We start from the raw sequence: 26,032 nt of genomic DNA on the forward strand, positions 1-26,032 counted from the left end.
ACGCGTTCCGCTTCGCCGGCCAAACCGGCTCTCGGGCCAAACGATGAAGCCGCAGTGTCCATCTTTGATTTGGGTGTATAGTCACGTCTCAGGGGTTTTCGCGCCGGCCATCTTGAATGAGATAGCGAAGCGGCGCTAGCGGCCATCTCTGAGCCGGGCGCTCGTGCCCTTCGCGCGACGGCCGGGATAGCTCCTCGGAGCACCATGGCGCCAGCTCTCCTCAGGAGGCGGGGGCTGGCTACCCTAGCCAGTAGCGTTTCGCGAACGCCTTCGCCCCGCACCGCCTCTTGCAGAAGTCGCCAATCAGCACGCAAAACGCAGCGCTCCTCCCCCCAGCACGAGGTTGACAGATAGGCGGGGCTTGTGGGGGGCGGTGGAAGGACGGTCGGTCGCGGAGGAACGGAGTTGTCGGTACCTGCTTACCTACTGACCCGTCGCTGCTACTCGGCCCCCGCGTCTCCCTCGTCGTCTCGCCATGGCGGCCACTGCCGCGGGGCTCCGTGCCTCCTACCACCGCTTGCTCGACCGTATCGAGCTTATGTTGCCGCCGCGGTTCCGGCCCTTTTACAACCATCCGGCAGGTAAGAGGGCATTCTTCCCCGGTCAGGGCGCCTTCGCGCTAGGGTCTGCTGTCTGAGGGTCACCTCGACCCCCGGTGAGGTCCGCGGAGGTGGTGGAGGACTGCTGCGGGTCCCTCCGGGGGCTGCTGCAGCTGCCTGGCGTGGGGGAGGGGACGAGGCTGTCAGAGCTTTCGGCAGTGAGGCCCGCTGGGGTCGGGGGTGGGTAGGGATGTGTCCTGCGGCTGAGAGCGCGGAATCGGGGCCGAAGTTCTGCTACTCTGACGAAAGGAAACATACTTTATGTAGAAAAGAAGAAAAAGGCAGACACGATAAGAATTGTTACTCCCGTCTACCGCAATGTACTTGAGTCTTTGTTAATGTCACGTTACGCCGCGATTTGAATACGGGGACGGCTGGGCTACGTGGTCCCAGGTCAGGGGATGTGATGATTTCCAAAGGGGCCTGAAGGCTTTGGAGTAGTCACTTCTTTTAAATGGATGTGCTGAAAAAATAGGGGGAAGCACTGCATGGGTGTCTGATCTTGAAATGTAGTCTGATTTAAGTCAAGCTGCTGTTTGCTTTATTCTCTTTTTCTGCACTCGTACCAGAGACAACTGGAGTCCATTCTCTTAGCTGAAGAGCTCGAGCCTTCTGTGAAATGAGCTACCCTTACCTGACCTAAAGCTTACCTTTACTTGAGCAAACATAGGGGGGTTCGTGCTGTTAGGGAGAAATCTGTTGTAAAGTAATCAGGTTCAGTACCATCTATGTGATGTTTGCCATGTAAACAAATTGCATAAGGTAGTTAAAAAGAGCACTCAATAAAATCCTGCAGCTCCATAGGCTGTTGTTCCTACTGTTTTGTTTCAGTGTGATAAGCACCCTTAACTCTTCACCTACGTGGAATATGCACTGTGGAAATGGACTTTAGTTTTTAGTCAGTTGCTCCTTCCTCCTGTAATGGTCCTTTCTTGACACAGAAATTGTTGCATTAAAGAAATCACAATTAAAGATTGAAAACTGCAGTTATCAAAATGTTTGGTATGTACTGAATTCACTAGATGAATATATATTTTTAATATTAATGTAATTTTTTTATATCAGGAGTATATCCACCGCTTCCTTTGTAAAGATGACAAGCCTCTGGTTGACATATACATGCTGTGTGAAATGTGGCAGCTCCCAGCTGCTTTTATTGAACACAAGGCGTGGCGAGCTCTGGGAACATCTGTGTTCATTCTTCATTAGAACTATAATACTAACTGAAAAAGGCTTTGGGGGTTCTCTTGCAGTGCTTTTCACGTCATGCAACTGCCTGTGGGAAACTTTTTTTCAGAATCATAATGTTGATTTAGTAAAAATCCATTTTTAGGGATTCTGTGTGTGTGTGTGTGTGTGTGTGTGTGTATATACACACACCTATATATCTGCCATAATCCATACTGATGGTATAAGTGAGAAAACTCACAGAGCAAGCAGGTAGTAAAACTGAACCTCTGCCACTTCTGTTTCAGCCTTGAATGTCTTGAAGGTGAGTCTGTGACAAAGTTATGCAATAGATGTCACTCTGGCTGCAAAACAAGTATGTTAAAAATTAAAAGCTCACGTTTTAGTTCTGGTGATATCTAAGTTTCTAGTCTAATTAAGGAATATTAAGTGTCATTATCATGAAATTATAAATCACATATGAGAAATTAGGAACCAGGCTTACTTCTTTTCTGGCACAAAGTAAACTTCCAGTAAAATAATTGATATCTGATTTGAAAAGTTGTTTCTCTGGCTGACACTGCACAGAGCAAGGCTGCTGGAGGACATTGAAGGGCCTGCGGCACATCACACCAACTCTTCAGACTGCCACACAGCAGGGAATGTTGCTCTTGGCAGACACAGGGAAATGTGGCCTGAGCTTGTACTCCCTTTCCTTTGGCTTCTTTGGTTCACCTTGCCTGATTTTCACTTTGCCTAGGTTCTCCAGGACAAAGACTTCTTACATTTAATAACAGTCATAAATTCTATAAAGTGGTCACACACATAATATCCAAGTTGGTCTCTGGTATGCCTCTGCTCTGATGTGCTACTGTCAAATTAATCTATGAAAAATTCTGGATGTCATGATCTAGGAAGAGTTCACTCTGGCTGAGTGCTTACTGGAGTGCTTCCAGGAGAGATGTTCTGCTTAAGGCATCAGAGAGTCTCCCCTTCTAACAACCTTGGCTTGGTTCCTTACTTTTCTTGATTCATTTCTTACTTTTGTAGTCAACAGTTTTAAATTACTTGGTCATCTATTATTGATAAAAACTTATTTCAGTCTTCTTGAAAACTTCACTAGCTGTTGCCTAGTACTCCCATATGTGAATTTGTGTTGTAGAAGAAAATAGATGACAGTAATTAAAGCTATTCCTGTGGGACCTCTGTAAGACTAATACATTAAGAGCTCTATTTGCAGTCTGATATTAATATACTAAGTAGCTGCCTAAGAGAGTAGCAACAAAGTTATATCTTTAAAGCATGAATATTGAGCTGTATTTACTCAATAAAACTAGACAGTTTTAGTGGATATGCAGCCCCAGGCATCCTAAAAAAAATGACATCCCGTGTAGGTAGAACCATTCAGTTATCCAAGCAAAAAGTAACGTGCTAGTAGTTGTTAACCGCACTTTGAAATTTGATCAGTGTTGCAAGCAGTGTGTCTAACAGGGCTTTATGCAAAGCTACCAAGCCAGTTTTTGTTGCTTTCTGTGCTGCAGTTGTCATCCCCTTTTATAGGGCATAGTTGACTTTAAGGTGGTGGAACAACTGATATTTGTAACAATCCCCTAAATGATAAGTTGCTTCACAGATGTTTGCTGTAGAAATCTGATGATTAACTTTTCTGAATTCATTGTTTTAAATGTGAGGTTTCTTAAAACAGGGGTATAAATAGTTACTGCAAGGCCTTTTAAAGGGTGAGTAGTTAGTGGAAAATTAGCTTACATAAAAAACAAGCCACCAAAGTCTTTATTGTTTATACTCAAAAACTTTACTCATAATATGTAACTTATTATAGTGAAAACTTGGCTTCCTGCCTGGATGCATTCCTCTGTGGCCTGACGTAGGTGTTCTTGTTTTGGCAGGGAGGTTGGACTCAATGACCTCTGGAGGTCCTTTCCAACCCCTATCATTCTGTGATTCATCTTGCACATTATCAGAATGCTGAGCAAGATCTAAAACTTAATGTGTTTTGATGAAATTGGAACTATTGTGGTGGGTTGATCATAGAATCATTTTGACTGGAAAATACCTCTGAGATCATTGATACCTTGTATCATGTTCTCTTTTTTAAGACTTTGAGTAGCATTCCTAAATGAGTGATTGTTGGCAGTCTGTATGTTGTAGGTGTGGCATTACAGTACTTTGTTTTAATCAACTAATGGCCATATTAGCACTGTTGTAGTATGTATTTATAGGAGAGATGTTTTCTCCTAGATCCTATTCCATTGAGTTTTCTCCCTTCCTTCTGTCGATTTTGTCCTTTGCCTCTTGGCAGATTATTAGGTTGTAGGTTTGACTGAGTGGAAAGATTCTTTCTGCTGGAAAGACGTTGTTATTCAGAGGTGCAAATTAGAGGTGAATGAGGACACTGTCCTCCTGCCATTTACTGCTACTTATGTTTGCAATTTATACTCAATTTAACCATGTCATACTGCTGTGCAGCATGTCTTCTGTAGCAGGAAGAAGTGGGCTGTGATTTGGGAAGGAAAGGAGGAACTGATTTGTATCAGTAATAAAATACTGTGGTGTTTTAGTTTATAAAGATTTCAAATACTAATTCTGCTAGTGCAGCTGTAGGGCAGCTTTGAATCACTCTGCAGAAACTGTCTGCACTATTCCTACACCTTATCCTAACTCTTTTCATTATGAATGCATTTTACCTGCTGTAGTGTCCTTGTTTGCTTTAATGTGGAAATACAAAATCCTACTCATCTGTGGCAGAAATGGGTGGACTGATTGCTCAACAGAATGTTGATGTACCGACTTAGTTTCTTGTCATCTTGTGCTAAAATTCACCATACACAATTTGTTATTTAAAACAAACCAAGCTTACTATATGTATTAATAGCCACATCTGTCTGAATAATTTAACTTTTTTTTTTCACTCCCTCAGGTCCCAAAACAGTGTTTTTCTGGGCACCTATTATGAAATGGGTAAGTATGAGATGCCAGCTGCTGTCCGGATGTCAGTCAGAGAGCAATCAGCAGTAACCCTTTCAGCAAGAAACGGTTTCTCAGCAGATATCTGAGCCTGTGAAAAGATTTCACATTAAGGCTCTAATTCTTAATATGCAGGGAGAAACAAAATTAGCCTTAATAACAGTAGCACAACATGCAGAGAATGCAGTGTGTGTGAAAATCGTTTGAGGAAAATTTGTAATATTCACTGAAAGTTTCACAAGAGCTTTCTCCTGTGAAACACTAACTGTTGCTCAAGATAGGCATGAGCTGGCATAATTCAAAACTCTTAAACCATGTATTTCTTCTGAGATAGAGGAAGTTGAAGACTATCTTAAGGAAACCAGTTCTTAAGCCTCATAGTTTGAAGGTAGGTTAAAGTGTGTCAGAGTGCGAGGTAATTTTGAGAAAACAAAATTAAAAAGGCAACTGCCATTTTGGCTGTCAGTAGCTCTCTGTTTCCTTTGCAATTCTGGTTCCCACTTGGTTACACCCCTTGGTTATGTTTGTGCACTAGTGAAGTATATGTCTCTTTCTACAGTCGTACCTCCTCCCAATTGTATTGGTACAGATAAATTACCTCTACATTCATAAAACTGTTTGATAACTTGTTTGACATTACCTACTCTTCTAGTTGCTATCTGGTTCGTAAGTCCATTGTGAACCTCAGCTTTTTATAGGTCACAGGCAATGCATTGTGCTCTGAGCTGTAGCTTGGTTTTGATGTCAAGCTAAACTGGAGCTGCAGTAGCATGGTTAACCTCTCCCTTATTCAGAGACTCACCCAGGCAGCATATTCTTGAGCCTGAGCATACAGGGAAATCTTCTGAGCAGGCTGCTGTTTACTGCTGCTCTATCAAAGAGCTTATACACAGATTTTTTTTTTTTTAATTGAACATACAGGAAGACTTCTCTAAGCTCACAGTGAAGTTCTTCACTGAGAAGTTTAAAATTACTTCCCCCCTAGATGGCAAAGGTGCATTTACTGCAGTTACCCAAGTGTGCTGAAAGTCTCCATGGCACAAGTGTGGCAGTATCAATCCTGTAAGAGAAGAGCACATGGAAGTCTGCCTTTGAAAACTGGTTTCTTAATTGGAGCCAAAAGAGTCTCTAGTGGCAGTCAGTTAATTTAAAACATTAGGACTCTCTTATCTGTGGGATTTGGTTGGTGTTTTGTTGGTTTTTTTAACTCATATAGCGTGAAATTGTATTTCCAGTAGAGGGCAATGACTTAACAGAAAAAAAATCAAGTGTTTGCTAGCAATGGTGTCAAGTAGATCAGCCAAGCTATTCCTCACTCCACCTGGAAGTTTTAAACCTTTGTTGAAATTATATTTAAAAAGAAGCAGTTTTACCTCCTCAGATGAAGCTGAATGAAAACTGTATGGTGTCACACCTATATCTTTACCAGCAATATCTCATGCTGAGCTTTAGGAAGAAGCTTTAGGCCTTATTTAGGTAATCTACTTGTTGCATGAAAACCAATTCTTTTTCAATTGCTTTCTTAAGCAACTGGGATTAAATTAACATTGTTCTTAAATGAATACAAAATTTCCACTGCCTGGGATGTTACTGCAAGCCAGTTGCACACCCCATAATTGTGTTCTTATTTCTACCACAAGGGAATAAAAGTATATGTTGTCTCCATGAATCTAATTACTCTGCTCATATATTGGATCCCATCTCCTGCATAATGCGTATAGAATGAGCACTGAGCTATGAAGCAACTTCCCCTTGTAAAGTGTTTGATCTGTTACAGGAGGTCCTTCCTGGTACTCAACTGGTGTCCACTGAATTTCTCTTCACAGGGTTTGGTATGTGCTGGACTGGCTGATATGGCCAGACCAGCAGAAAAGCTCAGCACAGCACAGTCTGCAGTACTAATGGCGACAGGTAAAGGCAAAGTTACTCCATGCTTTTCTACAACACTCTCTCTAAAGCCATATATGCTTCCTTCTGAGGCCTGTGTCAGTACCTCTTAGAAAACTGTCTTATGCTAGCTCTCACTATTGCTATTCTAGGACAGATCTATACTCGCTTTTAAACCTGTAAGGGTTCTTTGATTACGTAACAGTTTTCTACACGTGTCTTAATTTGGAATTGTCCAGAGTAAGTTTTTATGAGTTAGGATATGAATTTAATCCTTTAAGTTCTAATAATGCCACTCGTTCCACTAAGGGACCTCTTTTGCTTCAGGTCACGTAATTTTGAAATTTGTCCAGGATATGGTGACTTTTTTTAGAACAGACTTTTAAGGAATTAAACAATGGTAGGGTAATGACACTAATGTAACTGGAAAGAATGTCTCTGTGTTAAAAGAGCTTGGAAGCAGGGGTACATGGACTGCTGCACTGCTGCCTGCTGTGAATTTTCACAGTGCCAGAAACAATATTCTGTATTCAAAGTGTTCCACCAGATCTTGCCAAGGGTGAGACTGGTGGAAGCTAAAGCTGAAAATCAAAACTGCAGCTGCCACTTTCTCCTTTCTCTGGACTTTATTTTGAATCTGATGTAGTGCTGTGCATTTTGCATGATATATAAACCTTTCTTGACTGGCAGTTTCTGTAATCCCTTAGCTGGTGCAACAAGATGGATATACTACAGTAGGATGTCAGTAGTCTCTTTCTCTTGGAGACTTTCAAAACCCACCTGGATGCATTCCTATGCGGACTACCCTAAGTGATCCTGCTCTGGCAGGGGGGTTGGACCTGATGATCTCTTGAGCTCCCTTCCAAACTCTGATATACCGTGATACTGTGAATGTCACTACCCTGCAACTGTGCTGGAGAATTAAGGCTTAGACTGCTATACAGAGGATCTTTGTTTGATACTAACAGTGTGATTGACCTTATTGTTTAGTTATTTGTGAAAAATCAAGAATCAAGAATCAAGAAGGTTGGAAGAGACCTCAAGGATCATCGAGTCCAACCTGTCACCCTACACCTCATGCCTATCTAAACCATGGCACCAAGTGCCACGTCCAATCCCCTCTTGAACACCTCCAGGGATGGTGACTCCACCACCTCCCTGGGCAGCACATTCCAATGGCCAACCACTCTCTCTGTGAAGAACTTTCTCCTCACCTCCAGCCTAAACCTCCCCTGGCGCAGCTTGAGACTGTGTCCTCTTGTTCTGGTGCTGGTTGCCTGGGAGAAGAGACCAAACCCCTCCTGGCTACAACCTCCCTTCAGGTAGTTGTAGACAGCAATGAGGTCTCCCCTGAGCCTTCTCTTCTCCAGGCTAAACAGTCCCAGCTCCCTCAGCCTCTCCTCATAGGGCTTGTGCTCAAGGCCTCTCACCAGCCTCGTTGCCCTTCTCTGGACATGCTCCAGCAATTCAACATCTTTCCTAAACTGAGGGGCCCAGAACTGGACACAGTACTCAAGGTGTGGCCTAACCAGTGCTGTGTACAGGGGTACAATGACCTCCCTGCTCCTGCTGGCCACACTGTTCCTGATGCAGGCCAGGATGCCATTGGCTCTCTTGGCCACCTGGGCACACTGCTGGCTCATGTTCAGGCGCCTGTCAACCAGTACCCCCAGGTCCCTTTCCACCTGGCTGCTCTCCAGCCACTCTGACCCCAGCCTGTAGCTCTGCATGGGGTTGTTGTGGCCGAAGTGCAGCACCCGGCACTTGGACTTGTTGAATGCCATCATGTTGGACTCTGCCCATCTGTCCAGCCTGTCAAGGTCCCTCTGCAGAGCCCTTCTACCTTCTAACAGATCAACACCTGCTCCCAGCTTGGTGTCATCTGTAAATTTACTGATGATGGACTCAATCCCCTCATCCAGATCATCAATAAAGATATTGAACAGGATGGGGCCCAGCACTGATCCCTGGGGGAATGCCATACCTACAGCTATCCCACTGAGAAATGGATAGTAATAAGAAAATCAGTTTTCTAGTAAGAAGTTATAACACTTGTTTACTTAAATTGGCCCCTAATTCTGTCTCCAAACTTAGAGTAATGTTTGAATATTTCACTTTAAAGACTTAACATCTTTAAACTTTCCCTTGCATTCAACAGGCCTCATTTGGTCAAGGTACTCTCTAGTTATTATTCCGAAAAACTGGAGTCTGTTTGCTGTGAACTTCTTTGTTGGCTGTGCTGGTGGCTCTCAGCTTTTCCGAATATGGAGGTATGTATTGAAAAGGGTTACTCTACATACTACAACCAAGCATCCATACAAGGTCATCTTAACCACGAATTGATACATTGCAACAGGCAAGAGGAACTAAGCAGTTAATTAAACATTGCAGAGTTCTTTTGATACCTTGTTAGTTTTCCAGTTGAGTGGGAGTAAAGCTTTAAATATTTTCTGTATAGTTTGAGCATGTTTTTAAGGAATTATCTATGTAAGCTGTGCTTTTTGAGGCATTCCCTAAAAGCTGTAGGTCTGACTTGCAAAACAGCCTGGACTTCCTCCTCCTCATAAGATTTGCACTTCTGTCAGTTTTCAGTGTTGAATTGTCCCAATTCCAGATGGATCAAAGAGTTCTTAAGCAGAGCAGAGTTTTTATTTTTTGTTATTATTTATTGTGGGAAAATGTGTACTTCTGTTTTCTCTACTAGGAATGATGCAACCTTAACAACTAATTTGGAACTCCTTACATGAACTAGATTATCCTATCCTGAGTTTTCACCCTCAAGGCTGTTGTAATTTTAAACCTCCTTTGCTGAACAGATCATTAGGAAGACACTATTATTATAACTGGTGTTATATTTTTAGTATGTGCTTTTTTTTTTTTTCCCCTACAGGTATAACCAGGAGCTAAAGGCAAAGCAACAAGAATAGCTGCAGCAAAGAGATGCTTAATACAATGAGTCAAATCCAACAACGCACAAACCCTTCCCCATGGGACCTAGCTTCACTAATTTTAATGTTTTTCCTTCTGAGAAAATGAAAGAGGAAATCTAAATGTTTAGAGAGCAAGTGTTTTCTAACTGCAAATAACAAAGTATCTCTCTACATTTCTACATTTAAATAAAGTACAACCTTTTAAATTGAAGTAAAATTGTGAGTCTTATATTGTCCTTTTTAAAAAGAAACTGATTGTGGATTGTGCCTAGATGTAATTGGTGTGCACCACTTTACCTGACTCTAGTGAACAGTACCAGCAGTGACAAGATACTGGAGACGGTCAGCCAGAGCCTCAGGCTGAAATAATCACCTTTCATGTCACAGTCAGACCTGCAGGGGGTTTTACCATACTTTCAGTAACCAACAGCAGTAGCATTTGCATTTCATTCCCTTGATGCTCTTTCCTGGTAGTGTAAGGATATTCTTTCCAGCTGTGTATATTTTCATTCCCCATCCACCAGAGTCTTTTCACAAGAGGAAGGTAAGCTAGTATGTGCCACGTTGGTTTAGCTTCTGTCACCTGGGAGTAGTTCTAGGCTGATGCCTAGGAAAATTTTCCACAGATTGAGTAGGAAAGTGGTAGAATGTAAATAAATTACCATTGGATGCAAAATGATAAGGTCTAAATAATCCCATTGGTCTGATAACAAAGTTGTATAAACTATTTTCAGCTTCTTTGCTTTAGCAGATACCAGCTGGTGCTTTTGCTTGGCTGTTGCTGACCTTGGCTGCATTCTTCTTGTGGCTAAATACTAACTTAGCTACTCTGGGCTCTTCTCTTCCTGTTTTCCCTTGTACAAGGTGGGGGGAAGGTTTTGTCCAGGGGGGTTCTTGTGTTGTTTATAAATTGTAAATACATGTAAATATTGCATATTTTGTACATATTCATTGCATTTCATATTTCTAGTTTGTAGTTTTGCTTGTAAATATAGCTTCATTTGCTTTCCAACTGAGCTGGTCTGGCGATTTTATTTTGGGGAGTAACTTCAATCCACCAGACATCTTTACAACTAGAGGCAGGCAGTGGGTGCATTTAAGTACCTGGCTCTTGGAAGTGTAAAAAATAAACAGCCAGAACTTCGATTACTCACTTTTCACCTCCTCCTTAAGTATATACAGATTTCCTGTGAAGGTCTGTACTCAGGAAACATGTACATGTCATTTCTCCAAAGCTTTGGAGGCAGTAGTCTGCTTCCATCTGTGACATGTTTGTGAATAAACACTGAACCCTTCCCTGGAAGTGAACATCTCTCCCTACTTGCTCACCCATAAACAGGAAAAATGTGTAAGTGAAACAGCTTCTGAGCAAAGGATTTGCATTACATCACAAAAGCTCATCTGTTTACTGAGAAGTACAGCTGTGCTCAGAGCATGGCATCAATGAGCTTCCCTGGCAGGTACTCCGAAACATCTTCCACCAAAGCAAGGAGTCAGTAAGAGAGCTCAGGAACTTATCACAGTATATCAGAGTTTGGAAGGGACCTCAAGAGATCATCAGGTCCAACCCCCCTGCCAGAGCAGGATCACTTAGGGTAATCTGCATCCAGGTGGGTTTTGAAAGTCTCCAGAGAACGAGACTCCACAACCCCCCTGGGGAGCCTGTTCCAGTGCTCTGTCACCTTCACTGTAAAGAAGTTTCTCCTCATGTTGAGGTGAAATGTTCTATGTTCTAGTTTGAACTCATTGTTCTTTGTATTATCACTGTAAACCACTGAAATGCACCTGGCCCCTCCACTTGACACCCAACCCTCAGATATTGATGGACATTGATGAGATCCCCTCTCAGTCTTCTCAAGACTAAACAGCCCCAGGGATCTCAGTCTCTCTTCACAGAGATGCTCAAGTCCCCTAATCATCCTCATGGCTCTCCATTGGATTCTCTCCAGCAGGTCTCTGTCTCTCTTGAACTGGGGAGCCCAAAATTGGATGCAGTATTCCAGATGTGGTCTCACCAGGGCAGAGCAGAGAGGTAGAAGAACTTCCCTAGACCTGCTGGACACTCCTTTCTTGATACATCCCAGGATCCCATTGGCTCTCTTGGCCACAAGAGCACATTGTTGTTCCATGGAGAACTTGCTGTCCACCAGCACTCAAGGTCTTTCTCCATGGAGCTGCTTTCCAGCAGGGCAACCCCTAACCTGTACTGGTGCCTGTTGTTATTTCTCTCCAGATGTAGGACCCTGCACTTGTCCTTATTAAACTTCATGAGGTTTGCCTACACTCAGCTCTCCCACCTCTCCAGGTCATGTTGGATGGCTGCACATCCTGACAGGGTGTCAGCCAACCCCCCCCTCCCCTAGTTTTGTATCATTAGCGATATTATATCCAGGAGAAGGTAACTGTGTAAAAGAATAGGTTCTTCAGGACTTGGCTTTCAGGATATGAAGGCTTGGAGTTTTGCAAAGTCCTATTATTAAGCCTTTCTTCACCCCTACTTTCTACCAGTCCCATCCGTTTTCACACCAGCATGGTAAGGGTGGAGAGGAAAGGAAACCATTCTATAGTTACAAGACCTACAGCAAACTGTTGTGGCACTGATGTATAATGTTGTATTAACCTGTGCAAAGTCTTTGTGCAGGATACTTTAAGGAAAGCATTTTCAAGACATGTACCTGATAGTCTGTCAGCCCCGCCTTTTTCAGAGGCTGTCCTGGCCACAAAGCTATTTCTCTTCTATGTGTATTCTGCTAGTTTCACTTGCATTTCACATTTCTCCTACTGAAGTTGTTATACAGAGTATCAGTTCAAATAGTGAACTCTCCAGCTTTGCTGTTCTGTGAGCCAACAGAGACTGCAGTGACTAAGAATATTGTCAGAGATGTAGTGTATTTCTGTCCCCTTCCCTCCCCAGTCCCTAATCAAGTAAGACTTGTCCAGCAAACCAGTAATGGGGGAAAAAATGTATTAAAATATTCACAAGATTACAATAGAAAACATGAAAGTCCATTCAAGAAAAAATATCCAAGATAACCATTTCCAGATGAGTCTGTAAAAGCGAAAGCACTAACAGTTGGTTGACTATCTCTTCATGTAAGCAGGCCATGCAATGCATATCTAGCTCCCTCACACAGATTATACACCTGTCTTACAGGTATTTGTTCTCTTACATACCTCCAAGACAGAGGTTTATAAAATGAAAGTACTCAGTCTATGTTTCCAATCACATTTACCACACAGAAACAGCTGGCACTGCAGGGAGACAGAAAAGATTGCACAGCACACTCCAAAGGCATTGAACTTACATTTTAGAGTGAAAAATACCTTTAAATGAAAGGGCTTATTAGCTTTAGGACAGTGAAGAGAAGGGAAAGAGAAACCTCAGAATGAGTATAATTGCTGAGCAGAGTTAATATGATTTTGTAGTCTCTCATATAAAAGTTACCTAAAGAGTAGCACCACAGGGGTGTGGCTACAGCCCAGAAGTCTTACCCACTTTCTCAGCTTTGATGGTTTTAAGGAGAAAATATTTCCATCACCTATTACACAATAAGAACATTTTGTATTTGAGGTCCTAGATAAATACATTAATAATGTAAAATCCCAAGATAAGATTTCAATACAGAGTAAAGGTGTTTTGGGTATAAATCAAAACAGCTCACACTTGATCTCAATGGATCCACTCTAAGGCAATGCAGCTTCTAAGTTGCATATACACGTTTACTGCAGTTACAAGACAGATAGTTACCTAAATAGTTCTCACAGGTTTAGAAAAAAGTTTAAAACCTAATTCCAGCCTTTCTAGTCACAAATTGAAATATCACTAAAGCTTTGAGAGAAAACAAAACCCTAGGGGTCTGTGGTTAAAAATGACACATCATTCAAATAGTTACAGGGATGTCCTGCCACCTTGTAATGCCACCTGCCACCTTGTAATGGCTCTCAATGACATTTTGTGAACACGCTGACTGACTCCCTCACAGAACAGCTCCTGAAGTCAAAAGAGGCAATGGAGATTTGATATACTGAATGCAGCTACCAACTGACTGATACTTTATTATTATTTGTAATCCTCTTCTCAAAAGAGGTAATAAAAGTAATTAAAAAAATTAAGACTATATCCACTCTTAGTAAAAAGCCAAAACTTTTTCACAGTTTTGCAGGTCTGTTAAAAGCAGGGAAGATGAACGATGCCATTCATATCCTTGGCTCTAGGGGGGGCCAGCTGGCTTAGCTGCTGGAGCCAGGTTGGCAAGCCAGAACAGCACTCCTGCAATGGATAAAAAGTCACTTTTAACTGCAGAAGAACTTTTTAATTTTTTTCCCCTCAGCTGAGAAATGGATTTCAGATTGATCCCAGTTTTTGTTTGCATGATTAATAAAAGATGATTCACTGCAAGTCTTTTACATCACACAGACCAAGTCTAGCTTCCATGTGATGACCCATGTTACATTTTCAGCCATTTGCTACTGTCCAAAGAGAGGCTGCCTACCCCTTAGTTGTGCTGTGCAAGCCTGTCACACAGCATTTGTTTTTAAAACAATGGTCCTAAAGAGAGCTAGCAGCAGTACTACAGTAGAACAAGGACAACATACTTAGAGTTCCTCAAAGTCCAAGCTGGTCCTCTCCATCTGCGACAAACAGTATCAGAGAATCAAGCGAATAGAGACAGAGCAAACAGAGTTAAAATTCTGGTCATCTATAACATCAGGGCATGATGACCTTTGTCTGACTTTAATCTCTGCTTGCTACCCATCAATGAAGTCTATGTCCTCTGTCTTCTGACACTTTATTAAATAAGCCAATTTCCCTTTCATTAGCACAGGTTATCATATGATTAAACAAGCTAAGATAACCTGAGGGATAGAAGGTTCCTAAGTGTTGTCTCACATTGCCTCAAGTTCTTTTGACTTTAGCCTGAGTAAGTTATTTAATAGCTACACAGAAACATGACCCAAAAAAAAGATTCTTAACAGCCTTCACACTAGAAAGGGATTCAGACTGATTTCTGCTGAACCTGAGGGAAGGGACTTGTTTCTTTGTAAAAAGATGTTTAGAAATTTAAAAGAATGCTTACAAGTTCATTTTGCCTTCACAAAGAGGATACCAGCAGCCTTGCAATGAGTGTCCTCAGTACAGGCACTATGAACATACCCATAGCTAAACAAAAGCAATGGAATGTTTCTCAAAGTCAGCACCAATCAGATCAGTTTCTTAAAGTTAGCACCAGACAGATCAGTGTGTTTCTTAAAGTCAGCATCAGATCACAACTCATATTCTCCAGTATATTCCAGCAGGAAAAGAAACAAATATTAGTAGCATACTTCAGAGCAAACAACAGCCCTGTCTTTTCACAGCAGCAAGTTTTTGATCACTACATTCATCACATTTCTCCCTCTTACTGTAAAATGTCTAGGGAGAAAGATGGTGATGTACAGGGATGAACACAGATCAAAATTAAATTTCTCTACCAACCATGTCAAAAGCATTAATATCTTACTAAGTGTAAAACAAATATTTGGAAGTAACAAGCCTGGTAGATAAGGAAAGCAGCAGCAGGATTCATCCTGATCTTAATGAGGCTTCTAAGAAAGGCAAGTGTTGTCAGGTAATCAGTGAAGTCTGATCCTGATGAAAGAAAGTAGTGTTGGCATACCCAGCCTTGTTGGAAAAAAACTCCACTGTAGCCAAAACAGTGTTTCAAGTTGCATTGCTATAATTTAAAGAATTGTCTAATGTGGTTCTAAGAGGGCCTGCCTTGGGCCTAAAACTGTATTTCATTTAACTGATGTTACAGTGAAACATAGGTCTAAGTTTGCAAATATCAAGCTAAGAGTGTTTCAAGCTTACTGGAAGACAGGATGAGAACTGAAATCAAGTTTTCAGCCAGCAAAATGAAGATGAGGTCTGAAAAATTATAGAAGATAGAAATATAGAATGTTTTTGATTGGAAGAGACCTTTAAAGGTTATCAAGTCCAAACCCCCGGCAGGGAGCAGAGTCATCTTTAACTAGATCAGGCTGCTCAAAGCCCTGTCCAGTCACCTGTCCCAGTGTTTCATCATCCTCATTTTAAAAAATGTCTTCCTTCTATCCAGTCTAAATTTCCCCTCTTTTAGTTTATTATCCCTTGTCCTATTGCAGCAGGCAAGATTCTTTCCTGTAGGCCACTTTTAAGCACTGAAAGGCTGCAACAAGGTCTTCCCTTCTCTTCTCCAGGCTGAACAACCCCAACACTCTCATCCTTTCTTCATAGAAGTGTTCTAGCCCTCTGACCATTTTTGTGGCCGTCCTCTGGACTTGCTGCAACAGGTTCAGGTCTTTCTTGTGACAGTGGCCCCAGACTTGCACACAGTACTCCCAGTGAGGTCTCACAACAAAGGAGCAGATGCAGTACATCACCTCCCTCAAGCTACTGGCCACACTTAATTTTGATGCAGCCTAGGGTACAGTCAGCTTTCTGAACTGCAAGTGCACCTTGCCAGCTCATGTCCAGTTTTTCTTCCACCAGTACTCCCAAGACCTTCTCTGCAGGGCTGCTCTCAATGTTCCTTTATGCCCCAGCCTGTATTGTTGGGGATTGCCCCAAGACAAGTGCAGGTCTATGCACCTGGCCTTGTTGAACCTCATGAGGTTCGCATGGGCCCACTTCTCAAGCTTATCCAGGTCTCTCTTAATGGCATCATGCCCCTGTGGCCATGTCAGCTACACCATTCAACTTGGTGTCATCTGCAAATTTGACTTCACTGTCTATGTAACTGATGAAGATATTAAACAGCACTGGTCCCAGTACAGTCCCTGAAGAACAGCACTTGTCACTGATCTCAAGCTGATGACCACTACCCTCTTCATGCAGCTATCTAATGGATTCCTTACCCACTGAATAATCTACCTATCAAACCCACCTCTCTCCAGTTTGGAGAGAAGAACATTGTGGGGGACTGTGTTAAAAGCCTTACTGAAGTCCAGATAGATGACATCCATAGCTTTCCCCTTGTCCACTGTTGTAGTCACTTCATCACAGAAGGCCACTAGGCAGGACTTGCACTTGGTGAAACTTATGCTGGCTCCCTCCAGCATATGTCCTCCACGTGTCTTACCAAAGCTTCTAGAAATACCTGCTGCATGATCTTCCCAGACACAGAGGTGAAGCTGAGAGGTCAGTAGTTCTCAGGGTCCCCCTTTCTACCTTTTTTTTTTTAATGAGTGCAATGTTTCCTTTCTTCCACTCACCAGAGACTTTTCCTGACTGACATGACTTTTCAAATATCATGGCTTGGCAACTCATCAATTTCCTCAGGACTCTGGGATGCATCCCTTCAGGTCCCATAGACTTATGCATGCTCAAGTTCCTTGGATGGCCATGAAACCGAGACTTTACTACCCCATTCCCTGTCTTATGGTCCAAGTGTGAGAAGAAAGGTTGTCAGTGAAGACCAAGGCAAAATAGTTGCTGATTACTTCAGCCTTTTCCTTGTCTCATTCTTACCAGTTTGCCAGTCTTGCTCATCATGGGTAGGTAAGATTTCTTTGACCATTTTCTAACTGATAGCTACAGAAGCTCTTATTATTCTTTGTATCCCTTGCCAGCCATGCCTTGGTGTTCCTGACCCCATCCACACACAACCAGGCAGTGTCCCTATGGTCTTCCCAGGATACCTGTCCCTGCTTCTGCTGCCTGTGTATTTCCTTCTGGACCTTCAGCTGTCGGCTCAGCTGTGTTGAACTCTTGCCTCTTTTGCCTGATTTCTTACATCTGGGGGTTGAAAAAAACCCCATTATACAATTTCAGTAGAAACAAAACTGCAGACAATACAAAAACAGGAAGAGCAGATGGCATATCAGATAGTTGTGCTGCCATTCAGAGGTCCCTGGACAAACTGGAGACTTGACCTAAGAGGAATGTCATGAAGGTCAAGAAGGATAGGAGCAAAGTCCTGCACCTGAGGAAGAACAACCCCAAGCACCAGTACATGCTGGTGTCTGCCTGGTTGAAAAGCAGCTTTACAGAAAAGTTACCGTGAAAGTCGTGCTGGACATCAGATTGAACACAAGCCAGCATTGTACTCCAGCTGCAAAGGCAGCAAATGCTCTCCTGGACTGCATTAAGCAAAGTGTTGCCAGCATATCAAGGGAGGTTATCCTTCCCCTTTATTCAGCACTGGCGAGACCACACCTGGAATTTCTAGGCTGTCCAGTATGAGAGACATACTGACTTACCACAGCAAGTCCAGTGCAGGGCCACAAAGATGACAAAGGAATTTGGACACCTTTCATATGAGGAAAGGCTGAGAGAGCTGGGATTGTTCAGCCTGAAGAAGCAAAAGCTTGGGAGGATTGTATCAACATGTATAGATAGTTCCCAGTACTGCTCACTGGTAGGAAAAGAGGCAATGGATAGAATTTTTTGAAAACAAAATCCACCTGAACACAAGGAAACACTTCTTTCACTGTTGAATCACTCTAAATGATCAAACACTGGAACAAGTTGCCTAGAAATGTTGTCGAGTTTCCATCTGTGTGATGTTACCAACTGGACAAAGTGTTGGTCAACCTGCTCCAGCTGACCCTGCTTGGGGGTTTGGACTAAATGCTATCCAGAGTTTCCTTCCAATTTCAACCATTTTGTGACTGACTCTGCGAAATAGACTGAACTAGGAAATGGGTAAGAATTGGAGAGAAGGGGTTATAGTAAATCAAACTGAAAACTTACTGTACTACCAAATAGCCAAGACCACATTAGGATGTACAAAAGAGAAATCCTTCTACTTTACGCTAATCTGAGTAGACATCAGCTGGAATGCCACTTCTAGTTTTGAGTACCGGATTTCAGGATAAAAATGAGTCAGCAAAAGAAAGATCCTCTTCAGCAGAAGAGAATGATCAGAGATCCTTAACAATCTATGAGGAGTTTAATTCAGAAATAAGATGCTAGGAAATAATATTCAAGTAGTAGACTTGCAGAGAGGAAGGAAATAAACTGCCCTCCACATCCTCTGTGCAAATATAGTTTACACAAAAAAAAACACACATCAAAAAACCCGTAGTGGAGCCCTAGATTTCCTTCAGAGGTCATTCAGCCTCCACTACAGGTTTTTAAGGATAGATAAAGCATCTCTAAGGAAGTGACAGTGGTATAATAGAGCCTTGGGAGAGAGGTGAGTGAGTACTACAGCTTCTAGATCTCTCGGAGCCCTTTTTCATGCTTATATGAAATGACAGAACTTAAGAGAAGGAAATCTTTTTTTGAAAGGTTCAATGGAGACTGAGGCAACTACCTATAGCTTCCTATCTCTTTAATTCACTCATAAGTTTTCATGGGAAAACTAACATTTCACAAAATTCATTAGATCAACACTATCCCTGTGCTTTAAACAATCAAGCTTAAATAGATGGCCTCAATAGAGAAGTAAGTAGTTCTGCAGCCTGTGTTACACAGGTCAGGTAGGCCTAAACATTTCCTTCACTAACACTGCTTAGACATACATTTCTGATAACTAGGAGTCACGATTTGGCTTACAAGACCAAGTGAGTGCATCTGGTTTATATGAGAAGGCAGCTTGTACTGAGAATCTGACCAAGGAAAGATGAATACTCTGTATACATAAAGAACTCTGTGAATTATAAAGAAGATATCTTCTTTATATTCAACTCAACAAAATAAATTGAGCCCTAGAAGCAAAAAAAAAAAAAAAAAAGAATCTCCAAGTCAATCTAGAATCTCCAGGCATCTTCCAGTTTCTCCATTATTAATCAAGATAAAAATATTTTGAAATTGTGATGTGAGTTTTCACTTTCTCTCTCGTCATACATGATACAAAAAAGAATATTGGCAATTTATAAGCAAAATTCTTACCGCATTTCAACATGCAACATTGGTCTCACTTCTGTACGATTAAATAGACTATTTACACACAATACATATATATCTTTCCCTCTGTATGCACATGCATTGGTCCTAGCCTAGGCATCAAAGGCCACATGTGAGTTCTCTGGTCAAATCTTGTTCAAGCAATTCCAGTCTGAATGTGTGTTCTCCTTTGGATAGCTTAGGATATCATCTCAGTTCTTCCGAATATCAGCATAGACCACAGACTCTGACTTGTTAATCTTGTCACTGTGCCGTCCTCCGGAGTGATCTAACTGCGCGTATATGACTGGGCCCTGGGAAAAGAATAAAAAAAGCACAGTGTTTTTCAGAGAAGACCATATTACCCTTTGCTTGCACGGCAGCAAAACCAAAGCTAAACCAAGACCACAGAGCTTTTATGACTGCTAACAGCACGTTGAAGCAGGTGGAATGAACTCTCAATTACAAATGAGCTCTAGTCTGCCACCTTTCTCTTATCAGGAGCATGCCAAACAGCATCATTTACTCCCTTTCATACTGTTAAGATTGCTTGCTTCTCACAAAAAGCAAAATCTGGAATCCTTTGTTCTGAAAAGCAGCAATTCTTACATGCTATGGAGCAAAAATGCAGGCTTAGTAAGATGCGTGCCAGATATATCTCAAGAGGAACTGTACTACAGATTTACCAGTAGACAGCAGAGCACACTTCCTGTACTGCCCCACTCAAGTTCTGCAAATCCCAGCAAAGCTGTACCATGCAGATACGGAGGGAGAGAACAAACCTGCAGCCACCTTATGACACCAGTCACTGCCCAAGCAAGTGATAGGATCAAGACTTACACAGCAGTGAGCCAGCATATACTGAAACAATGCAGTAATGAAGAATTCTTACCTGACTTTTGAGTCAACCCAGGGAGTGAGCCCCTCCACAGACACACTGGGCAAGCACAGCCACATACCCTCATTATATTTGCTGGGGTGCAGAGGAGGGCAGTACAGCACCATCTTTCAGCAAAGCACACAAGCATGCCAGTACCTCCTAAAACACCATGTCCTCCAAAACATATCCCACAGGAAAGAGAACTGCAGCTATTCAAGATGGGCTGAGGATAGGACTGTAGCCTATAGAGAGAAAGTACCCAGCAAGACAGATGGGACCTCACGGAAACGTATTACCGGCAGCTCCCATTCTGTATGCCCCACCTGGCATTAGCACAGAGAAGGCTGCAACCACCTACCAGGTGACCTCAGCAGAGGAACCATACACCCATACACATGGCCCTGTGCAGGAGGGAAAGGGACTGTTCTCTTTTTTTGTTGTTTTTTTTTTTTTTTCTCTTTTTAGGGTAGTGGGGGTGTGAAAATTGCAAGGAGAAGTCTTTTATCTTGGTTTCAGCTTTTTCAACAGTTTTGCTTCAAAATCATTTCATCCATTTAACTCTGTTTCTGTTTCCCTTATGACCAACAAAGAAGTAGCCTTGTGAGGGGTGGCCAACACCCCGTCAGGCTGAGCTGCCATCCAACAAGATCTGGACAGGCTGGAGAACTGGGTGAAGGCAAACCTCATGAAGTTCAACAAGGACAAGTGCATGGTCCTGCATCTGGGAAGAAATAACAACAGGCACCAGTACAGGTTAGGGGCTGCCCTGCTGGAAAGCAGCTCCATGGAGAAAGACCTTAGAGCCTAGTGGACAGCAAGTTCTCCACGGGACAGCAGTGTGCCCTTGTGGCCAAGAGAGCCAGTGGTATCCTGGGGTGCATCAAGAAAGGTGTGGCCAGCAGGTCTAGGGGGGTTCTTCTTTCCCTCTACTCTGCCCTGGTGAGACCACACCTGGAATACTGTATCCAGTTTTGGGCTCCACAGTTCAAGAGAGACAGGGATCTGCTAGACAGAGTCCAACACAGAGCCACGAGGATGATTAGGGGACTTGAGTACCTACCCTATAAAGAGAGACCAAGAGATCTGGGGCTGTTTAGTCTTGAGAAGAGAAGACTGAGCAGGGATCTGATCAATGTCTATAAGTATCTGATGGGTCAAGTGGAGGGGTCCAATCTCTTTGGTAGTACACAGTAATAAGACAAGGAACAATGGATACAAACTCCAACATAGCAGGTTTCACCTCAACGTGAGGAGAAACTTCTTTTAGTGAGGGTGACGGAGCACTGGAGCAGGCTGCCCAGAGACGTTGCAGAGTCTCCTTCTCTGGAGACTTTCAAAACCCACCTGGATGTGTTGCTGTGCAGCCTGCCCTTTGTGATCCTGCTTTGGCAGGGTGGTTGGACTTGATCTCTGGAGATCCCTTCCAACCTCTAAAATTCTGTGATTCACAGGCATCTCTCCTACTCCTTTCTCCCCAGTCCTTTTGGTATCCTGACAAATTAAAAAACATCTCTATGGAACTGACCCAGACTCCACCTATCTTCCAAAGCAATTAGGGGACAGAGATTAAGAGACCTTCTGTGCAGAAAACTAAGTTCTTGAAGGACCACAGGTACAGTTATGCACAGCTGTTCCTCCCTATCACCCCAACACAACAGCAAAGCACACACCAATAAATACCTTGTTCTCTTTCAGAAGTAGTTTAAATCCAAATTTTCTTCCTTTTGAGTAAAGTATTTCCCAAGTGATAGAGTACAGGAAGGAGATGGACAGAAAGATGAAAACTTGAGAGTGGATATAAAATCCTGAATGTAAATAACAGACTAAGAAAATGCTTAAAACTCATTGCAGATGTCTTAGAAAATTCTGTATTTCAAGACTTATTAGAGCTACTTTTTTTTTTTCTTTTCTGCTATTGGTTCTCGTGTTATTCTGGTCCCCAGAATTGTATCGGGATTACATTACTAATTCCAATTAGAGTGCAGTGTCTATATCAACTTTAAGGCAAAATTACCCTGAAATTTATTTGTAGAGCAGTTTTTGAAGTCTCATCTGCCTGAGGCCAAAGGTCAAGGATATAACAAATTCAGCTTGAAAACAATTCTTCTCAGTTAATTTTTTTTTTTTTTTAATCTACAACTGTATAAAGTATGGCATTTCAAATTTGGGTAAGTAATTCTGATACATCAGTTTTCCACCACAGGATTTTACTCAGGATCACTTATGACTTTTGTCAAGTTAAATATAGTTATTCTGCTGTAACCAGAATGTTAGGTGGTGGTGGAGAGACCAACTGGTGTGATCACTGTCTTGATGGGTTCACTCTTACCTAAATAAGTGGTAGATTAGCTAACGCAGAGAAAAGGAGGACCATAGACTTGCTGCCAGTTGATTTTCTAGCTGATTATAATCTGCACCAGGGCCATTTTTTTCCTCTGTACTTGATACCTCCAGTGATCTGAGTTTTTAAAAAGATCTTCTTCCACAATTAGAAGCTTCAAAAAAGTCTAAGCAATTCAGAACTTTCACCTAATCCCAAATCATATTATTTTGACTTTTCAGAACCAGAAGATGACCAGCACTGCCATATAAATCCAGCATTTCCCTAAACCTTGCCATTTTTCCCTTCATAGCTGAAGGGAAAAATGTAGCAGGTGTACCAATGCCATGCTAATAGTTTGTCAAAGTCATGAATTACAAGTTACAGCAAAGAAAAAGGAATTTCAAAGTTAGACCATCATGGTCTCAACTGTGGTTTACAGTAGTTTCAGATTGTTCAGATTCTGAAAGATGTTGAAGCTACCATGGATTCTAACTTCAGGAGATTTAACTAAAATATAAATCAAAATTCCTGGACCATGAACTGCTCCTTCACAGGGTCCTGGGCTCCATTCAGAGTCTGGAACAGAGATCAAATATAGCCTGCTCAGGTATGTCTTAAACTGGAAAAAGCAAAGCCAGAGATCTGCACTTAAGCTAATATAGCTTTAGTGCTTCCTGCCTCTTACACTGACAGGTCCTGCTTAGGAATTCTATACCATACTGCTCTGCACATCAGAAATGCACTTCTATGGAGATTACACTTTAAGATCAGTGGTCCTTCCGCCTGCCCAGACAAAATACTCAGTTACTTGCAAAGCATTAAGATAAATGACAGCCATCCTGGCATTAGCCTTATCTTGATACAACACGCATCTGCCTTCCTGCTTGCCTGCTGCAGCCCAGATTAATAGCTAAACAAGAACATCCATGTGGAAAAACATAGTTCTCACGTTCACTGGAAATGCTTTTCTCACTCATCCAAATACCAGTCACTATGGAATGGTGGTGTGGAGAAGAAACACTACATACAAATTTTATGGGACAAAGCACACCTGCTGAGAAAGAAGATATAGTGAAAACAAATTGAGTCATTCCACCAGCTGAACATTCACAGAATCAGATACTCATACTTCACACACTCTGGGGCACTCTAAAAAGCAAGGCTTACACTTGACAAATGTCCACCCAAACCACAAAAGTGCAGCCTCAAGTTCACTTTCATATCTGATGTGGACAAATTCTTCATCACTGATTATTAAACCAATATATGAATACTAAAAGGAATAAATTTAATAAATTTAATTTAAATGTCACTCTTTGAGAGTGAACACCTCTATCAGTTCTTTTAATTTGTGGAAACAGAGGTTGTGCATTTGTATTCACAGCTCTTCACCATCAGTGAAGCACAAAGCATTCGGTCACTTTCTGCACATCTTACCTGAGTAAATGGAAGTCCACAACTCTTTCCTCTTTGACTGCACCACTGACTGTGTGAACCACTGGTCTAAAACTGCCAGGCAATCCAAGACACAGAAGTGTGCCTGAATCAACAAGGAGGCTGCAACAGCTTTTTGGGAACTGCTAGGAATCTGAGTATTAGCACTGAAATTTAATTTTTTCCCTGATTCAAACAATATGTTCAAAATCTGACTACCCTGATGTTACTGTGGATCTTTTTAAAGATAAGTAAATATGTTTACTTCCTGTTGAGCCAAATGCTTAGCAGAACGTAAAGGAACCACTTTCTGCCACAAATGTCTGCCAAGCAAAGAAAATATAGACAGAGCTCTCTTTGCCTGACAAAACAGATTTTAAGTCTAAAAAATGAAACCAAACCTAAACAAAACTAAAACTATTTTCTCTATTTTTCTTTTGAGGTCAGGATTGTTCACACTTCAGGTTTTGCTTTAGGAACTTACCTGTGGGAAGGTCCTGGAGGACTCTGTCAAGGAACAAACAGACTGGAGTGTCTACAGAAGGGCAAAAGCTCACTGATTCTGAGTAATATTTACAAACTTTAAAATTACTCTGACATGTTCCTTACAGTACCTTAAGATCCAAAACACTGGAGACATGGAAGGGTGAGGGCACAGCAACTCTTCACACCAAAACATTAATGGAGAAGATGAAAGTACTTGTGCTTGCAAGATAAAAGTGCGAAACTCTTCCTCTATGTAGCTTTCAGGCCATGTGCATGTACTGCTTCACACCATTACAGTAATTACATAAAACATCTTGGTCTTCTGCCATAGGGAAGTTGACACCAACAGCTACTGCAACATATATCCCACACAAACCTTTTTCTTTTTTTATCAGTGGGAGTTGGAGAGGAGGTGGGAATCACCTGTCTTGTTCACCCATTTCAAAAAACCCTTCTGTGCACTAGAAAATAAGAGCTTTACCTAGGCTTTATAGGCAGCCTGCTGCTACTAGACCCACACCAGCCAAAATCTGAAGTATTTCTAAACTTTGTAACCTAAGTATATTGCCTTTATATTCTCTGAAGTCAACTGATAGCTTTGTGGGCCCATGTGCTAAAACTCTGGAAATACTGCACCTGCCAAGAAGATGCATTTCAAAACCAGACTGGAAGCCAAACTGAGCAAGGACTTTCACTTTATCTAGCTTACTGTTAGCACTGTATTTTTTTTCCTGTAGTGTTAACACATTAACACACATTTCCACCATTTTGTTGGGAGAAATTAAGATAGCAGGTAGTAACTCTTAGAACTGTTGTTAGTTCACACACTACTTTGCCACCACTTGCTAAAAGGTGGCTAATTTCAGCCTTACACTCACTCAGGATCTGTACCTTCCCAGGAAAATTGCTGGGAAATCCCAAACCAAGAGGCAAGAAAGAGCTTACAAATAAGGAAATCTTGTACACTGCTAAGAAGTAATTATATATTGTTAATAGGTAGTTATATATTGTGTAGAATCTCTGTCAGATTCATGCTCTTTCCCCTCCAACTGATTTCCCTTGGGATGCTAAGTCTGGATAAAAGCCACCTTTTTCCTTCAAAGTCAGCAGAACTTTGCCAACAGGAGCAAGCACAAGATAAAGTGTGGCAATTTCAAGCTCACAAAAGTTGGGTGGCTGAGCAGTGGAGAGCTCTTAGCAGCAATAGTCACTGGTCAACGTTTGCACTGCACTGGTTCATTTCCTTGTGAAGGAAGCATATGCCACAGAGCATGCACGTTCACGAGGATGACAAATTAAGTAGAATTCCTCCCCATACAATCCTAGGACAGGTTAGGCAGCTTTATGGAGTGATTACACATGTAGTAGATAATGCTGTCTCTACATTAAACAGCTACCTACTGCCCAGTTCTCATTCTTGACAGGCTCTCATCCTTGAAATTCACTTGTGTACATTAGTGAACAAGATCAGAGCCATCTTTTTTGATACAT

The 26,032-nt window shown here is 42.0% G+C and overlaps 2 protein-coding genes across 2 annotated transcripts in view; one reads left to right on the forward strand and one right to left on the reverse strand.

Moving 5' to 3' along the window:
- The first annotated feature begins 404 nt into the window (after positions 1–404).
- On the forward strand, positions 405–9,814 carry MPC2 (mitochondrial pyruvate carrier 2). Its single transcript, XM_054386805.1, has 5 exons — positions 405–581; positions 4,705–4,745; positions 6,578–6,662; positions 8,797–8,908; positions 9,529–9,814. The coding sequence occupies exons 1-5, from the start codon at positions 476–478 to the stop codon at positions 9,563–9,565; spliced, it is 381 nt and encodes a 126-aa protein (XP_054242780.1). The 5' UTR covers positions 405–475; the 3' UTR covers positions 9,566–9,814.
- Positions 9,815–19,507: 9,693 nt separating this feature from the next.
- Positions 19,508–26,032, reverse strand: part of MPZL1 (myelin protein zero like 1) — a 32,575-nt gene continuing 26,050 nt past the window's right edge. Inside the window, exon 6 of the mRNA XM_054391202.1 lies at positions 19,508–19,732. Within this exon, the coding sequence (XP_054247177.1) occupies positions 19,631–19,732 (102 nt within the window). The 3' untranslated portion in view covers positions 19,508–19,630. The remainder of the gene's footprint in view (positions 19,733–26,032) is intronic.

This window comes from Indicator indicator, chromosome 1 (assembly GCF_027791375.1).
Source record: "Indicator indicator isolate 239-I01 chromosome 1, UM_Iind_1.1, whole genome shotgun sequence".
Lineage (NCBI taxonomy): Eukaryota > Metazoa > Chordata > Aves > Piciformes > Indicatoridae > Indicator > Indicator indicator.

Coding starts and splice junctions, on each gene's coding strand:
- MPC2 (XM_054386805.1), top strand. CDS start 476: ATGGCGGCCACTGCCGCGGGGCTCCGTGCCTCCTACCACCGCTTGCTC. Junction 582..4,704: donor CTTTTACAACCATCCGGCAG/GTAAGAGGGCAT, acceptor TCACTCCCTCAG/GTCCCAAAACAGTGTTTTTC. Junction 6,663..8,796: donor TGCAGTACTAATGGCGACAG/GTAAAGGCAAAG, acceptor TGCATTCAACAG/GCCTCATTTGGTCAAGGTAC.